The sequence below is a fragment of the Embiotoca jacksoni genome, unplaced genomic scaffold, assembly GCF_022577435.1.
Source record: "Embiotoca jacksoni isolate LCO1_2020_lvr unplaced genomic scaffold, fEmbJac1.0.p SCAF_20, whole genome shotgun sequence".
In the NCBI taxonomy this organism is placed as follows: domain Eukaryota; kingdom Metazoa; phylum Chordata; class Actinopteri; family Embiotocidae; genus Embiotoca; species Embiotoca jacksoni.
Genome location: NW_027185341.1, coordinates 7,707,183 through 7,724,266, shown reverse-complemented (window position 1 = coordinate 7,724,266; position 17,084 = coordinate 7,707,183). Strand labels below are relative to the sequence as shown.

Here is a 17,084-nt window from a genome sequence, read left to right as displayed (position 1 = left end):
TCTTTTTATTCATTCCCATCTTTCTCTCCCCTCTTCTCTCCTTCCAGGCTTTATTTCTCAGGGGGATGATGGGAGATCCAGCTGGATTTAACCCCTCCTCCCCCCTCCCCCCCCCCGACGCACACACACACGCACTGACACACACTACGCTCTCTCTCTCTCTTTCTATCTGGCACTGAGGAGAAGTAAACAGAGGCAGAGATCTCATTTGGTTCGTGAACTGTTGCAGCGCTCAGTGCAGCCACCACACACTCTCACTTCGTTTCTCTTGTACGCGCACACACACTCTCACACACACACACACACACACACTCACACACACACACACTCACACACACACACACACTCACACACACACACACACACACACACACACACACACACACACACACACACACACACACAGCCGAAGGGATAGTGGCAGCAGAAGATCCCAACTGTCCCGGATTGGACTCACACCTGCCAGCTCGGAGTGAGCGACGTTTAAAAGAGGAGGAGGAGACGAGGAGAAGAAAAAGGAAAAGAGGAGTGCGCTGCTGTTGTTCAATCCCCACATTGAACCCACAGCTGACGATGGAGAACACATGAGGAGGAGAGAGAACTGCAGGGACACTCGGGGCGAACATGCTGCTGAGTAAAGTTTGTGGATGTTTCTAGAGCGGATCTTTCCTGCCCTTTAACTTTGGGGAAGAGCTGCAGAGGGTCGACTGTGAGCGGACTGCGAAGAGGAAAAAGGTGAGAACGCGTTTGGCTTTAAGTCTCCAAGAGTTTGTTTTCTATTGTGCCTCATGATGCTCTTTCAAAGAAACAAAAGAAAATATAACTTGCACCTGCTTTTCTGCAATTTTTTTTTTTTATGTATTGTGAATAAAGTCAGTTGCACTGATTTAGGTTAGGTTAGGTAGTTACTTTATTAATCCCCGAGGGGAAATTTTTTAAATTTTAATTTAAATTTCTCAGTTGGACGTCTGATGCTTTTGTCTTACAGTCTTTATTTAAATAAAAAAAAGCTATGTCATGTTTCACTGTGACGAAAGTGTCCAATAGCGACTGACTGATGTGTTGCAGACGTCCCCTGCTCTCTTTTCACTATTGATTCCATAAGCTTGGAGGATCAATTGATGCATCATGTGTTTTTTCAGCAGCGAGCTGCAAATCTGGTTTTGAGTCACTGGTGTAGCTTCGTTACTTCCTGAAAACTGACGACAAATAATAGATTTTCTGGGTTTGTTCTTTTTTGTTGTTTTGCCTTGTTTTATGTCTGTGGCGTATAAAAGAACCTGAATGTTATCGTCTCTTCAGTGACCTTCGTCCGTCTTTAACACTCTTCTGTCTGTCTCTGGACTTGTCTCCTTCCTGTTCGAAGCCTGCAGGTGGGACGTTGGATAAAAGGGCTCTCCCACAAGCATGGCGGCCACCGACCCTTCCTCCTGCCAACTGTTCTTCCTATTCCTCTTCTCCTTCCTGGTTATCCAGCCATCCCTCACCCAAGACCCATCTGTCACCGCGGTGACGGTAACCGAGGGCGACCCATTCATCGTCCCCACCGCACTGGTCAACCAGACAACCGCGAGCTACGTGGAGACCACCCAGACCACTCCTCTGGAGACGGGGCTTTCCACTCCCAGCAGTGGCGGAGACGCGGATGACGAGGACACCCCTCCGGCTGGCGGGACTCGTTGCATGGGTTACTACGACGTGATGGGCCAGTGGGACCCGCCGTTCAACTGCAACGCCGGCGTCTTTCTGTACTGCTGCGGTACCTGCTTCTACCGCTTCTGCTGCCAGTTCCGCCAGCAGCGGCTGGACCAGAGAATCTGCTCTAACTACGACACGCCCATCTGGGCCAACACCGGCAAGCCGGTGGCCACCATCACCGAGGGCCAGGAGGACCAGGACAGGGACCGCACACACCTCATCGTCTACATCATCTGCGGCGTGGTGGCCATCATGGTGCTGGCGGGCATCTTCACCAAACTGGGCTTGGAGAAGAGCCGCGGAGGAAGCGGAGGAGCAACAGGGACGGTTCAGACTGACCTCAACTCCAGGTGAGGAAGTGTGTAAGCGTGTGTGTGTGTGTACCTGTGTGTGTGTGTGTGTGTGTGTGTGTGTGTGTGTGTGTGTGTGTGTGTGTGTGTGTGTGTGTGTGTGTGTGCGCGCGCAACTATGTCTGCGTGTGGCGTTTGTTTGTTGACCACTTTCCTGATGTAACCAAAGAGATGGTTAGAGGTTTGTGTGTTTGGTGTGTGTTCAGTTGTACAGTTGTTCGTCTATACACGTGTGTGTGTTTGCATGTGTTTTCTGATGCATCGCAGGGATGTTGGAAAGTTGGAAATTCTGACACCTCGTGAAAAGAAATGAAAAAAGATTGAAAACAGAGGAACAAATTTAAGTCTCAGACACGCATTTCATCACAAAACCTGCCAGCTTGGAATTTACAACTTCCAACCTTGAACGTGTGTCTGTCGGCCCACCAACATGTGTGCATGTTTGTATGTTTGCTTGCATGTGTTCTGAGTTGTTGTAGCCAAATTAGAGCAGCTCGTCCCAACCCCTGAAAACTTGTTTAGAGCAGCTGATCCCTTTGTCCTGGAGGAGTTTTTAAAGTTAGGGGGAAGACAACAGAATCAGAGAGGAAAGAGCTCAAGAACTGAAAGAAAAAGTTGGCAAAAGGGAGTCCATTAATCATAACATGGTATTTTAACATAAGTGTAAAACGCATTGTATATTTTCACTCTCTGATTTTTGTTATGCATGCTGTGAATGAAGTTCAAGCTCATATATCCATATGCCCCCATATACATGGTATCACCCCATGTAATGCACCCACCAGTCCACTAGAGGACACTGTGTCAGGGTCACCCTTTGCCTCGCCGAGGCGGGAAAAGTACACGCATGTATGAGCCGTGGAAGAAGGAGGTCATGTGACAAAGTATAGAGAGTGATAAAGTGCGTGGAGGGAGGAGGTCGTTGGTGGTTGGACGAAACAAAGTCCAACATGGATTTATTTTAAGTCACGTATTTAAGTTATGAAATATACGCTAAGAAATGTATGACTTACATAGAAATTCTTATTTTAACCCAAATCACAATCTTAAAGCTAACCCTGTGATTTTTCGCACCTAAACCTAAAGCACCTTATTTTTTACACTTCTGCGAAGCAAAGCGTGACACTGACACACTACCCTCTAGTGGACTGACATGTGTATTACACATTTTTACGCAATACCATTTATCCTTCCCTTATTTTGCCTCTGCTCATCATTTTGTAAATGATGTTTCTAATTTTGCATTTTTTTTGTTTTATTTCTTTATGTTTGTTTCTTTGTTTATCCTTTTATTGCTTTTGATTTTGATTTACTTTTGTATTTAACCCCCTGTGCACACTTGCTTTGCTTGTAAGCATGACTTATATTTGAAATAAACAAAACAAAACAAAAAAAAGACAACTCGAGCAAACTATCCTTGCTGCGGTAACGCTTTCTTAAAGAAGGAAGATGTTCCCGCTTCTGTGAGAATTCCTTCTTTAGAAACCGGTTAGCTGTCACTGAAAGGGAAAACACAACCTGGTGAGGGAAATAAGCGTCTTTTAGAAATTTCTCTCCCGGAACACACACTCCCGCTGCAGTTGGGTTAAATACACGGTCCGGAGTTCAATCTGCTCGCCTCAGGAAATCATTACAGCAAACAGCGCACAGCATGAGCTCACATCTCCCTGATGAATCCGAAACTATCTAACCCTCGCTGTGGAGCCGCCTCTCTTCCTTCCCTTCTCTATCTCCAGCTTCTCCTTATCTCTCCGAGCGTCTTGTTTTTGATCTCGTTTTCTTCCTCCAATCTCCATTCATCACGTGCCGTTTCTTCCTCTCATACTGACTTTCTTTGTCACAAATCGTGCCGTTTTGGCTCCGGTGGTTGTCTATCTCCGCTTATCCAGTTCGTTTTACTTTCATTCTCTTGCAGCCTTCATTTTTCTTTTCATCCCTCTTTTCTCTCCTCGGGGGCGAAGGCAGGGGCCAGTTTCAGACACTCTGATCTTTATTCATTCCCCCTCCTTTACATCCATCTCCTCATCATTTTTCACCTGCCAAACCTCCTCTGTCTGCCTCACTTGTCTCCTCCTCGCCTCCCTCTGCTTTCACGTATTTCTTACTCTCCCCATTAAAAATGGTATCTCCCGTTAACCTGCAACGCAAAACTCATTCTGCGGATAATGCGCAGCCGGGATTAATTTTTCCTGCAGGGTAGCACCTCACTGAAATAGAAACCCTCCGGCTGCATAAACACCCTCCCTCCATGAGCCCATCTTCACAGATTATCGCTCCTCCTTGCGATTAAACAAATTTCACCGAGATTACTGCTTTACCACTTCTGGACTGCTCTGCCTGCACGCTTGTTTAGTTATTAGCCTGCTGACATAAATCCCTGGTCCTAAAGTGTACGTGCAGCTAAGACCTCATGTACTTGGTGAGGTGAAGCGCTTGAATAAGTACGTACACACGCCCACTTGAGAGTTGGATATTAAAGTGGTGAAACACAAAAGGAGATGCTGTTGCACCCTTCAAACTCTGCCGTGCACCTGCATTTCTGACGCTCTCTTTCCTTCCCGCCACCTTTTTCTCGCTCTCAACATCCTGCCAGCAGAAGGTGATTAATACTGAAATCCCACCAGTTTTCCCAAATCAGTTTTGAAAGTTCAAATCCAAAGTGATCCTCCTTCCCACACTCACACACACACACACACACACACACACACACACACACACACACACACACACACACCTTCCAGTAAATGTACCCCTCCACTTGTTCCAACCACACGCGGTTCAGTGTGTTCGCACACTGAGCTAATCCTCCGCCAACAATAGGGAACGGAGAGGCACCGCCTTAGGTCATACGTGTCACGTCTAATGAAAGGCCTCGACTGGAGAGAGGCTGGCTTTACACTGAGAGAGTAAACAAACACCAATGACCTTCATCATTTTACACACACACACACACACACACACACACACACACACACACACACACACACACACACACACACACACACACACACACACACGCCCGCACGCACGCGCACACACAAGCAGTGATTTATAGTTCAATTAACAACAAGAATGATAGTGGTGGCATTTAGTTTGCGTGAGCACAGTTCAGATCACACACGGAGAGAGGTCAGGATAGCCAGGAGGCGAGATGCACCGCAGCACAACATACAGGTGAGAGGGGCCCAGGACCACCGCGGTGGCAGCAGAGGTCACATGGTTCAAACAGAGTGGGCAAGTGTATCTCTACTACGTACAGTAGAATTCATTTTATGTTTTGAAGGAAACTGTGAGCAGATCAATATATTTGGCAGGAATGTTGACATTGAATGCACCAGTACCAGTAAGTAGCTGGCAAACAGTTCAATTTTGGTCATTCACAAACTGCTTACGGTCCTGAAAAAAGCTTGCGTAAAAAAAAAAGAAGAATAAAATGATGGTTTTCTCGACATTCTGGAGATACACGGTTTTCACCCGCCATCCCTGCTACATGCATTGAGATTTACATGTCTGATTTGCATGTCGTCTGTACCCAGCGTGTGCTGTGTTCACAGCAGTAGACCTTTCGGCCTTTGTCACCGTCACTTAAATGCTTTGACTGCTCTGCCTTGATTTAAGGCGGACAGATAAGCAATACTCAATCCAGCACAGCTGTACATTTGGGCTGTCGCCGCACTCCAAACGTTACAGACCCTCTCTTACTCTCTTTCAAAGACGTGGGACATTTTTGGCACGTTGATGTGATTTTGAATGACAGTTTTGTAGCTTTTGGGCCAAAAATGTTAGGTGATGGTTCCACTTTCCAATAAGTAAAGGTTTGTTTTAGTTGAGTTTAACTGCTTCATAAATGGTTGATAAATGCCAAATACATCAATAATAAGCATTAATAGGAGAAATATTTGGTTGTTAGACAACACTTATGTTAGTAGATCTTTCAGTACAACTTACACCTCTTTTTGATAGAGCTTTAAAACTCTCTTGATGGTGTACTAAAAACAGTAAAACCAAAGTTATAAAATAGAATAGCATGAATAACAGACTCAGCTATCTGCTTCCTCTATAACATACTGTAATAACCTGCAGGGGAAAAACACTCTACAGTGAAATCAATGCAAAACCATATTGTAAAATGTAGTAAAGTGTTAATTCATTGATTTTCCAGACATCGTTCCTGCTGCTGACACAACCAACTCTGATGTACACATGTTGGAAATACGCATGAGCATCATTCCAGCTGTGTACTGTCGCTATCGTTTCACTGTGACTTATAAAGGTCTTAGGAGAGAGGAAAAGACAGACTCCAGGCAGGAACCAAATCACACCACTGTGATCCATAAATACCCAGTATATGTGAGAAACAACTTTTGCACTAAGAGTTGGAAAGAAAAGACGTTTTCAGTGAAGTTTTCTCCCCCTCTGCTCCACTTTCATGGCTCTCCCCTCCCTCCTCATCCATCCTGCCTTCTGATCACCCCGAGGGTGGAGCTGTCACTCTCCATCACCTCTCACCTGTCACCAATGTGAGTGTGCGAGTACGTCTGCATGCATGTATGCCTGCGAGTGAATGTGTTCAAGTGCGCACATGTATGGGCCTGCGTCACCACTTGCCGCAATTCCTCCCAAAAGTGAAAGGACATGTAAGCTGACAGATTCCTGGCTGTATCAGATGTGACAATTTCCACCCTGCAGCTGCTTTACCTTCCTCTCTCCTCTTCAGTCCTGCCAGGCTTCGCTGGGCCCACACACACTTAAATGTGGGTCAGCGCCCACTGACTTCAAGGGTTTGGTTGTGCGCTGGTTCTGTGTTTGTCTTTGCGCTTGGTCTGTTTATCAGGGTGACGATGCTGAAAAAGGTATGCAGCTGTTTGTCTGTCGGGTCTCGAGGGGGGGGGCATCTCAAAATTTTAGGGTGTTCGAAATAGTTTATGCGGATATGAAAATGTTGTCGGTCAGAGTCGAGCTCATATCAGTCAAAACTGGAGTAGATGGGAGCATCACACACACAGTGAGCTCATTTCATCCTACTCCCATACTTCTAATGGGCCATCTGTCTCCAGATTCAAATAAACGTGAAAACCAGCCACAAAAAAAAAAAAAACTCTGAGAACTATAAGCTACTTGGAAAGTTTTAATTTACCCCAGAACTGAGTTTTCTCTGTTTCAAGGCAGCTGAATGCAGAAAAATCACTTGGCAGAACAAGTTAGCTTATTAGCATAGAAAGATTTAGATACTAACTGCTGAATAATATAACCAAAACATTATGTTGGCTGCTCGTTACTTTTATGAACATCTGAAATGCTCTGCAGGCACTAGATGCTGAGAAGTAGGTTTTCCATGCATATTACAATCACAGCTCTCTGCACGTCTAACGGGCTGAGTGGATGATGGTCAGATGTCACCGTGGTGTTTAGGCCTTATCTAATGGCAAAAAAAAAAGTACAGCTGATTTCATTTATGTGATGCACAAATAAACTTTACTAAAAGGAACGTCAACCTGCATATTAAATTAGTTTTATTACAAAATTTATCAGACATACTGTAGCAGCAATTTCTTCATTGGTTGAGTTGCTCTCTTTACTTCAGACTAAATTTGTAACTAGCATTATTTTTGATAAACATTATCCCACCTCAAAACTCATTTAGTAGCTGTTCTGGAGCTTTTTATTGTTTCACATGATCCTCATCAGTAGATTTAGTTTGCTAAATTGTCATATGGGACTACATTATTTTTAGCACCTCAAGTGGCTCTCCATCCACACTATCTCATTGGTAGAGACTTAAAGGCCATTCAAAAGCCTAAAATTCCTAAAAAATACAAAAAATGCCAGAGACAATAGAGCAGACATGGCAGAAAAATCTAAAAGCATAAGTATCTGCACCAAAAAAAAAAACAACCTTCATCTCTGTGTGCAGGCTTTTGTGTGAGTTTGTGTGTCTCAGACGTGACTTGTCATTACGTCACTTTTTATCACTAATCGTCAGTGACAGCGAGGCTGGTTTCAACTGTACCTTTGATGAAAAGCTGGAGCGATGAGTGACAAGAGAGCACTGACAGCGGAGGGGAAATAAAGAGATTGTGACACGGAGCTATATATCTGCCACTGTCGCTCTACTTTTTCAACGGATGATCTAAATGTTGTGTTTTTATAGATAAATCATATGAAGAATGCTAGAAAGCGGTTTTAGACGGACAGATGAACGTATACAGTAAAACGGGCGGCAGACAAATTAGAAGACAGGAAGAGTCAGTCAGGCTGATGGGTTCAGTGGAGGGAGATCACTGATCTGTTGCCCTGTGTGTATTTGTGAGTGTAACAGATAGAGGTTAACAGCTGTCCTCGGGAAAAGGCCAGAGATGAAACACACTTATCAATACATCCGTCAGTATGTGTAAGTGCCGCAGTCTGACGTGTAAATAAACTGTAAAAAAATTTAAAAAAAAAAAAATCTTTATCAGAAAAAAAAAAAAAAATCCAATATTTGGATATAAATCCACCGGAAGGCCAGACATCAAATGATGGTGCATCTACAACAGTGTATCCACATGCAGTCACAGGATCAATAATGTGTACATTAATGCATTAAGAGGACATGTGGACTGTATGCTGTATAGTACTTCCTGAGTTTATTATTGTATTCAGAGCATTACACATGAGAGCAGTCAATGGAGTCCTGCTGCAGAGAGATAGTGAGTTCTTGTTATTATCAGTGGTAACTAATCACTGTGCGTCCTAATCTGCCTGATCTGGGTGGAATAATTGATTGTTACAGGACATTAGTAAAGTCTCATCTCAACGTGGCGGTAATGTGATGAGAAAGCACGGAGGAACCCGATGATCTCACAGATCACAGGCACAAAACTCTTACATGACATAGTAATAAAGAGCCGTGGGAAAGGTGAGCTGAGGGTTACTCCTGGAATATATAAACAGCATATGTATGCTGTTAAGGTTTGTGAACTCAGAAGAAATAACTTTCACAGTGAAAGCTGCCGGAGGAGTTTGAGTCAGGGTAATAAAGTAGGAAGTGGAAGGTGGTCTGCTGAGGCTTGACTAGACCTGCACTCACAGCATAGATGCTATGATCTCATGTAGGGAAGTGTGGATGTTTTTTTCAATCATTCATGTCCAGTTTGACCAATCAAACCTTTAACTATTGGTTGAAATCCTGTTAATTCTTGCAATTGAAAGACTACAAACAAGAAAAGTTCTGATTACAGTAACTTGACATTCGTACAGATTCAGTGCGGCAGCTTGACGCTATGAATCATTTGTTATTTATTGCGAGGGGGTTTACAGACGTACAGTAATGTTAATGTTACCGACTGGATTGTAGTCTCCAAGATATCGAGTATGTCCTGTGAAACGAACAGCGAGGGAACACAGCAGAAGGTGAAAATAGCCAATAGAAGCGAGCTGACCAGGAAGTGTTGCCAACCTTCTTAGAAACCCACAGCACAGTAATAGATTTCAAGTCCCTGGAATCACTTCTTAGAAATTGTTTAGTATAAATGGCAAAAGTGTGGTAAAATATTAAAAATCTGAAATAAATCTGTCGATATGTCTGTGTTCGGTTAAGATTTTAAAATCCTCTTTAGACCTCTAGCATGGACTCCTCAGATAAGATAATAGATTAAAACTGCACTCACTGATGCCACTTTGACAAAACTAGATGAACTTACTGTCAGTGAAACAACTTGGAAGACAAACAGTAGTCACTGGCAGCACATGAACTGTAAACCTGCATTTATTTATTCACGGTCATGATTGATTCAGACTTCTTCATTTGCAACTATACAGCACACATTTTCTATCAATCCAGCCCACCCTGTAAGTATTAACCTTTTAACCAGCTGCACGGCCATTTTCACTCTTTCAAAGGCATCCACAAAAACTCTCATGGAGCTCAGCCAGCGCTCCATAAACACCACACAGCCTGGAGACAGGTGCGTTTTTTGTTGCAGATTAAAAGTCCAAATCAGCAAGTTGTTTAAGCGGTGAGCCAAGAGAAGAGTGCGCGGAGGCCCGAGGCGCCGCACGGCAATGAGTCAGAGAGGAGATGAGGAGCAGAGAGAGACTGGAGGAGAGGAAGACAAACGGTACGGTTTAAAGAGGAGGAAGAAGGGAAAGAGACAGATTTAGGGCTGAGTTTAGCTGAGGAGGGGGCAGGTAGAGAGAGACTGAGAAGACGGAGAGGAAAAAGAATTAAAAACTAAAGAGAGAAGACGAGAGAAAGTGATTTAAATCTTCGCGGAGCAGCGGGCGTTTAAGTCTTTTTGTTGTGGGTTGCAAATGTTAAGAAAAGCAGAAAAATTCACATCATAATCTAATATGCACTTTCACAAAGACACACACACACACACACACACACACACACACACACACACACACACATGCACAGTGTGTGTGAAAGGATTCACAATAAGATTAAGCTCTGAATTGATTTGAATGAATGAATATAATTTGCTGTTGCGAAATCCGGTCCCATAAATAGAGTTTAACTCAATCAGTTCAAGCAGTTTCAAGTGTTCAGACGAGAACTCCAACACTAAACGACCTCATTAAAGTGTGATTGTTTTTTTAGGGTTTTATTTTTGTTGTAACTGAAGTCAAATGTCCCAAACTTTTCAGACCATGTAGCACGATGTACCGAACCAAATTCCCCAAGTACCACTTCCCACTGCAGGTACCTTTCTATTCTAAGATTAAATTCCCTTATTTACATGCAATAGCCTCAGAAAGGATAAATAACAATTACCTGAGACCGCTGTGTCAAAATCAAAGACTACATTTACATTTCTTGCCCATGACAGAGTGTTAAGGACACATTGACCCCTGCAGGAGCCACTTCTTGGCATCTGTGGTGGTGTTGCTCAACATCACACCTACAGATAGTTTCAACAGAGAAGTGGCCAAAGGGACTCACTTTTCTGTTTGACAGGTTGGGTGTGAACATGCTGCCGCTGGCTGTCGCTGTCGGGTCGGTCATATGTGTGTGTTTTACGTACCTGTGCATGTATAAGTGTGTGTGTGAGTGTGTGTGTGTGTGTGTGTGTGTGTGTGTGTGTGTGTGGTACTGGGGGCTAAACACATGAGCTTCATTAGCAAAACAGAAGCACCAGTGTTTAAATTATTGATCAAGGGAGTGAATACCATCAATAGTGTAAATTCAGCAAATGCATAGGGAGCGGAAATGTGTATATTCAAAGTAGTGTGTGTGTGTGTGTGTGTGTGTGTGTGTGTGTGTGTGTGTGTGTGTGTGTGTGTGTGTGTGTGTGTGTGTGTGTGTGTGTGTGTGTGTGTGTGTGGTGAAGTAGTCAGGTACTGTATTTCTTCACCTGATTCATAATTAAAAAATTTAAAAAAAAAAAAAGTCCTGGCACATACATCTGTAAACGGGGATGTGTGTGTGCAAACACATCAAGATCTGAGTCCAAAATGAGACCATATTGCACATATGTCATGCAGCTAAAAGGCCGGCAGTCGTACAGCTGACTGGAATCTGTCCTAGAGGACACGTTGAACGAAACATATAATCACACAGCAAGGAGATGAGCCACTAAAAAAAACTGACAAACTGAAAAGATTGACCATAAAACCCACAGTAAAAAATGCAAAACAAAAATAAAAATACAGTTCTTTGGTTAAATTTTGTAGATATAATGAAAACAAAAACAAAAATCTTCCAACATTTCGGGTCACAATGCAAATAGATGACTTTGTAAAAACAACAGGCAGCATCATATGGCTTTTGGTGGATTCAAATCTCAGATTTTGCTGATGTGGCATTATTAAAAACCAGGAACAGGAACCTGTTTTGACTACATTTGATGATAACACTTTAAATGAGTAATCCAGAACAACTGTTAGAAATAGCATGATTACATTATTGATTTTATTAAAGTGATACAAATATACATTATTGACTGTTGTATGAAAACTTTGTCACCTCAGTGGTTCCACAACCTTGGAAACGAAGCCACAATTTAACCGTGCGCACGTCCATGTGCACACTCGTGCAGGTGCGCTGTTGTTTTTAAACAAACTGCACTACACCCCTGTAGATTTAACAAAACACACACACACACACACACACACACACACACACACACACACACAGCAAACACATTTCCCCCCGAGATGGGGGTGTCCTGTAAATGAACTGGGTGGATGTGTTTGTTCGTGGATGCGTGTGTAGACGTTCCAGCTGTTGGGGGAAGCCCTCTCAGGAGAGCAGAGATGCACATCTGTAAGAATAACAGATGTTTGCTATCTCACTAGTGACCTGTGGTGTTCTTTTTTAATCAAGCTGTGCAACTTCTCTAGTGTCAATAATAAATCTCTTCATTTATTTTCAAGTTGAAGGATGATAATGAATCATGTTTTATGCATCTCCTTGTCTTGACTGATCCGCGATCAAGTTTCTCAGTAAACCAAAAGCTCCTGTTTGTTTTGAGTTTCCGTTGAAAATTCTGTTTTGTTATTATCCCATTGTTGAGGTTCGTTTTTATTCCGAGCTTTTTCATTACACTATCTCTGGCTCGTTGCCTGGATGGGTGAGAACAGAGAACATAGTTTATATTTGTCCATGTGAACACTGCAGCAAACGAGGGATGAAATGTTTGTCCTATTACTAACATCTTTTCTTAATCGTGTTACACTCGTTACACCTCGTTCGTTTGGTCAATCATTTACACATTCAGAACACTACAAACTACACGGAGCAATGCAGTTACACAGATAAGCGGTAAAATCCAATGTTTTATAAAAGTGTAACTCGGTTTATCAAATCAAATTACATGCTGAGTTGTGTTAATGTGTGTGTGTGTGTGTGTGTGTGTGTGTGTGTGTGTGTGTGTGTGTGTGTGTGTGTTGGTCTGCAGGACTCTGACAGACCTGCTGAAGCAGCAGGGAGCTGAAGTGAGCTCAGTGGAGAATGCCACGGCCAGTCCGCCCAGCGGAGGGAGAGCCAACGGCATCTCAGCCAGGATGCTGCGCAGCAGGAGTGGTGAGTGCAGAGAGAGAGTGAGCAAGCACACACACACACACACACACACACACACACACACACACACACACACACACACACACACATCCACAATACACAGGTAGAGCTAATGAGGGCAATGCAGGAGACAGATATCCCGACTCTACGTCTTGATGCACGCTCAACAAACCGGGGAGAAAATCCTCGAAAGATTAATCAGTTCACGGGGATCCAAAGTTTAGTGGGAGAAGAGAAAATGTTGGGACAGCCGCTGTCTGAACGGAACCGAGTGATGATTTCATATGTGGCAGGAGTGTCAGAACAGTTATTTCCCAACGCGTCTACGTGGCTTCCTAACACCAAAACACTGCATCAGAAATTAGTCCATGACAAAAATCGGTTCCCCAGCACAAGCAGAGCGAAAATAGTGTTCACGGTTAAGAGCCGGAAGGATTACCATGAATTGTACTTTGGGGAAACCAAACTTTGGCTCCTGATGAAATGATTAAACTTTCTGGGGTACGTCTACTTCCTGGTGTAAAAGTAGGGACAAGTTCATTCAAAGTGAACTTGTGTTTTTGTCCGTGTGTGTAAAGTCAATTTTAACCACATTTCCATATTAAATCTATTTTAAATAAAAAAATTAGAGCACAATTTTAGAGGGACCTTTGAAGCAGCTTCTGCACAGCAGATAAATTTAAACACATTTTGCATCTGTTTCTTTATGTCTGGATTTGCATAATGAACAGTGTTATATGCAGGGTGGCACATGTGATGAAATAACTCGGTCCGATTGTGCAATTAAAGCTGAAACATTCACAGAGGATCAAGGAAAGTATTCATGCACTGCTAATTATGTTCGGAAAGCCATCCATTACCAATCCATTCATCCAGTACAAGGTCGCAGGGCTGGAGGCTTTTCTAACACACACTGCTCTGAGACAGACAGGTCGCCGGTCCATCGCAGGGATGACACACACACACACACACACACACACACACACACACACACACACACACACACACACACACACACACACACACACACACACACTGGGAAGTTCTCACATACATTTCCCAACGATTTTCTAAAACCAGGAGACCCAAGAGTAAACTGACACTATAAATCAGGAGTCTCCAACCTCTTTTCCTCTGTGAACTACTTTGACAAAATGAAAGTGTCTGAGAGTTGCTCATGTTTAATAACATTTATTCACATAGCTGAGCTCTAGCCAAACCAGCTGAATATGTTTCTGTCATGTGAACAATAACAACTTATTAATCAACAAACACCTCGATCACAACAGCTGAAATTTAACAGCGTGTGCATGCTTTTTTTCTGTATGCTTTTAACTTGAAAAGTCGGTATTCAGCCGACCAGTGGGGTAACTTTGATCTCTCACTCACTCAGTGACAGACACTTGTTTATAGCTCTGACACCGCTGTTGCAGTCCAGCCAAAAATATTGTGTTTATGTTATTTACCTAATTTATGAGCACCTGTTTCTTTTCGGCTCAGTGTGAGAGTCTCTGCTGTGTTTCTGAACTTTGGTATATATAAGAGCCACGAGTGTATTATTAAATTTGAGTTTCGGGAATATTAGTAATTTAATTTCTGAATTATGCTCATTGTGCAAGAACTAACATATGTAAAATATATATATATCTTTTTTGTGATATAATGACGTCATGACAGCAGCAGGTGCCAAACAGAGAGCTGCGTTATGGCACGGGAGCACATAGTTTTTCTACCATGTCACACAGTTTATTATTTTGTGTTTTCAGTTAACTTTTTGCTGCGTAAAATAAAAGATAAAAGGAAAAGAGTTAAAAGATCTCCTGTCATTCGCGTAACAAAAGGAAGTCGCTGCCTGCAGCTCATTTGCGGCTTAACAATGGACAACAGAGACAGAACGCCGCTACAGTATAAATGTAAGAATGAATTGGCTTTTGAATGTTACTTTCTATGAATGTTTTCATCACTTCTTTTTACATCACATAGAGCAACACGCACAACTTGCATCTTTCTATCCCTTTTTACTGGTAAGTGCTCCAAACTTGTCCTGTACGACGCACACACTCACACCTCATCTCACAAATGATCTCCCGTTCAGAGTTACTCAGTACCGTCTTCTTCAAGGTCACAACGTTCGTTTGGGGCGTCTTAATACATTTCTATGCTTTGTTATTTCAACGGGAGCTCAGAGTCTCGGTTCCACCGCTCCAGCCTTCAGATCACCTCACTGCCACCTGACTGTTTTCAGTTGACTTTATTCCCGCAGCATGAACACAGAGGGGACATGTTGGTGAAACCTCGTGCAAGCCAAATGCTTGAATTACAGTATTTCAATAGGGAGAGGAAGACACTCTGCGGTATGGCAGCTTGAGGCACTTCTGCATCGGCCTAATTTTTCAGAGCCGGAAGCTACGAGCACTTTTATATTCCGTCGATCGTCTAAATCTGGGGTGACTTGTGCATCTGTCTGAGACGCCAGCGGACCGTGATGGGCAGTCACGTGACATCTACACAGGCCAACAGAGGAGGCCAATAAAAACGTAGGGATCTCACGTTTGGAGAGCTGTTAGTGTGAATGTATGTTTTGCGCCGTGAACCAACGTGAGACTGTGTTGCTGGTGCTCATTACTGGCACTGGGTGGTGAGGCTTATTTTGGGAAGAGGACAAAGTGAGACACCAAACAATAGCGCATCTCCATCTGTAAGTAGAACACATGCTTGTTGCACGTGCAACACTTGTGCAATACACACACACACACACACACACACACACACACACACACACACACACACACACACACACACACACAAACAACATGCACACAGCTTAATTAGTATTTAAATGTAAGCAGGCTGAACCCCTACAGGCAACATGTGCCTTTTCCCTCCGATTTCTATCCAGATCCAGAAGTCTGCTTCAAACGCTGGTTTCAACCAGGTACACGCTGCTCCGAGTGGAGAGGCAGAGCAGGAGTGCCGTTATATTTTTCATGTCTGGACTGTTTTGTTTGGTGCATAAGAGCGACTGACCGTGCATGTGGGCCTGCATGTGTAGGGATTAGTATGCACTGGTGTTCGGCTGTACGTGAACACGAGGAGAGAGATGGACTGTTTGATACGAGAGGCTCCCTGAAGCTTCTATATTCACACCCTGACATACAGTATGTGGCGGACACTTTGATTAATTTCATCGATTACGTGCACTTGAAAAGGGCAACAAATTGACCGGCTGAAATTAACACTAAACAAGAGGGAAACAGATGTTTGACGGGCAGCTGCCGTATTACTTCGTCTCAAAGTTGCGTCAGACGGCCTGCGCTGCAGCACGAAAAGAAAAGTGCATGTGAAATCAGTCATCTATGATGGAGTGAATAAGAAAAGTATGAGAGCAGCGTAGTTGACTGGTCAGTTGGGAACCATTGAAGCCGGTCCATGTTTTACAGATTCCTGAGAACTTCTCAGCCCTGCAGTTATCAAATCATAAATAATAAGACGGATCAGCTGATCTCAGTAACTGATATCTGCTGACTGATTGAAAGTGGGCTGAAATGAGCTATTGGTAATGCTTGCTTAGGAAAAGAAAAATCTGCAGTCATGTCATCGTCGAACAACGGGTTATTACTTGTCAAAATAAAACGCACACACACCATGTACAGTACTCTCCACACTGAAGATTCCACGGTAGACGGCTCGGCTCGGCTCTACTCATTTTATTTTTTATTTTCCACAGTCTGTGGATGGTATCTGGTACCTGGTAATATTTTAGTGTCGAGGTTCCAAGCAAGCAGAGCCGATACTAAAAGATGATGTGAAAACACTGCAGACCACAATTTCCACACTCTCTTTGTAGGTGCACGCTCGAGGAAGTTTTTGTCCCGTACCTTCATCACTGGAAGCAGTTTGTTGTCCAAATAGATCAATGTGGCTTAGAAGTTTTGCACCCGCCGACTATTATAGTCTATTATTAGCGAAGCTAGTCTTGTGTCGAACTCTGTTCCCCCAATATGTGTTCCCTCATGCTCCACCTGCATTAA

General features: G+C 43.4%; 1 protein-coding gene across 1 annotated transcript in view; it reads left to right on the top strand.

Annotated features, from left to right (window-relative positions):
• The first annotated feature begins 200 nt into the window (after positions 1–200).
• The window catches only part of shisa8b (shisa family member 8b), a 33,750-nt gene continuing 16,866 nt past the window's right edge, over positions 201–17,084 (top strand). Inside the window, exons 1-3 of the mRNA XM_069155358.1 lie at positions 201–735; positions 1,367–2,048; positions 12,932–13,056. Coding sequence (XP_069011459.1) covers positions 1,408–2,048; positions 12,932–13,056 — 766 coding nt within the window. The 5' untranslated portion in view covers positions 201–735; positions 1,367–1,407. The remainder of the gene's footprint in view (positions 736–1,366; positions 2,049–12,931; positions 13,057–17,084) is intronic.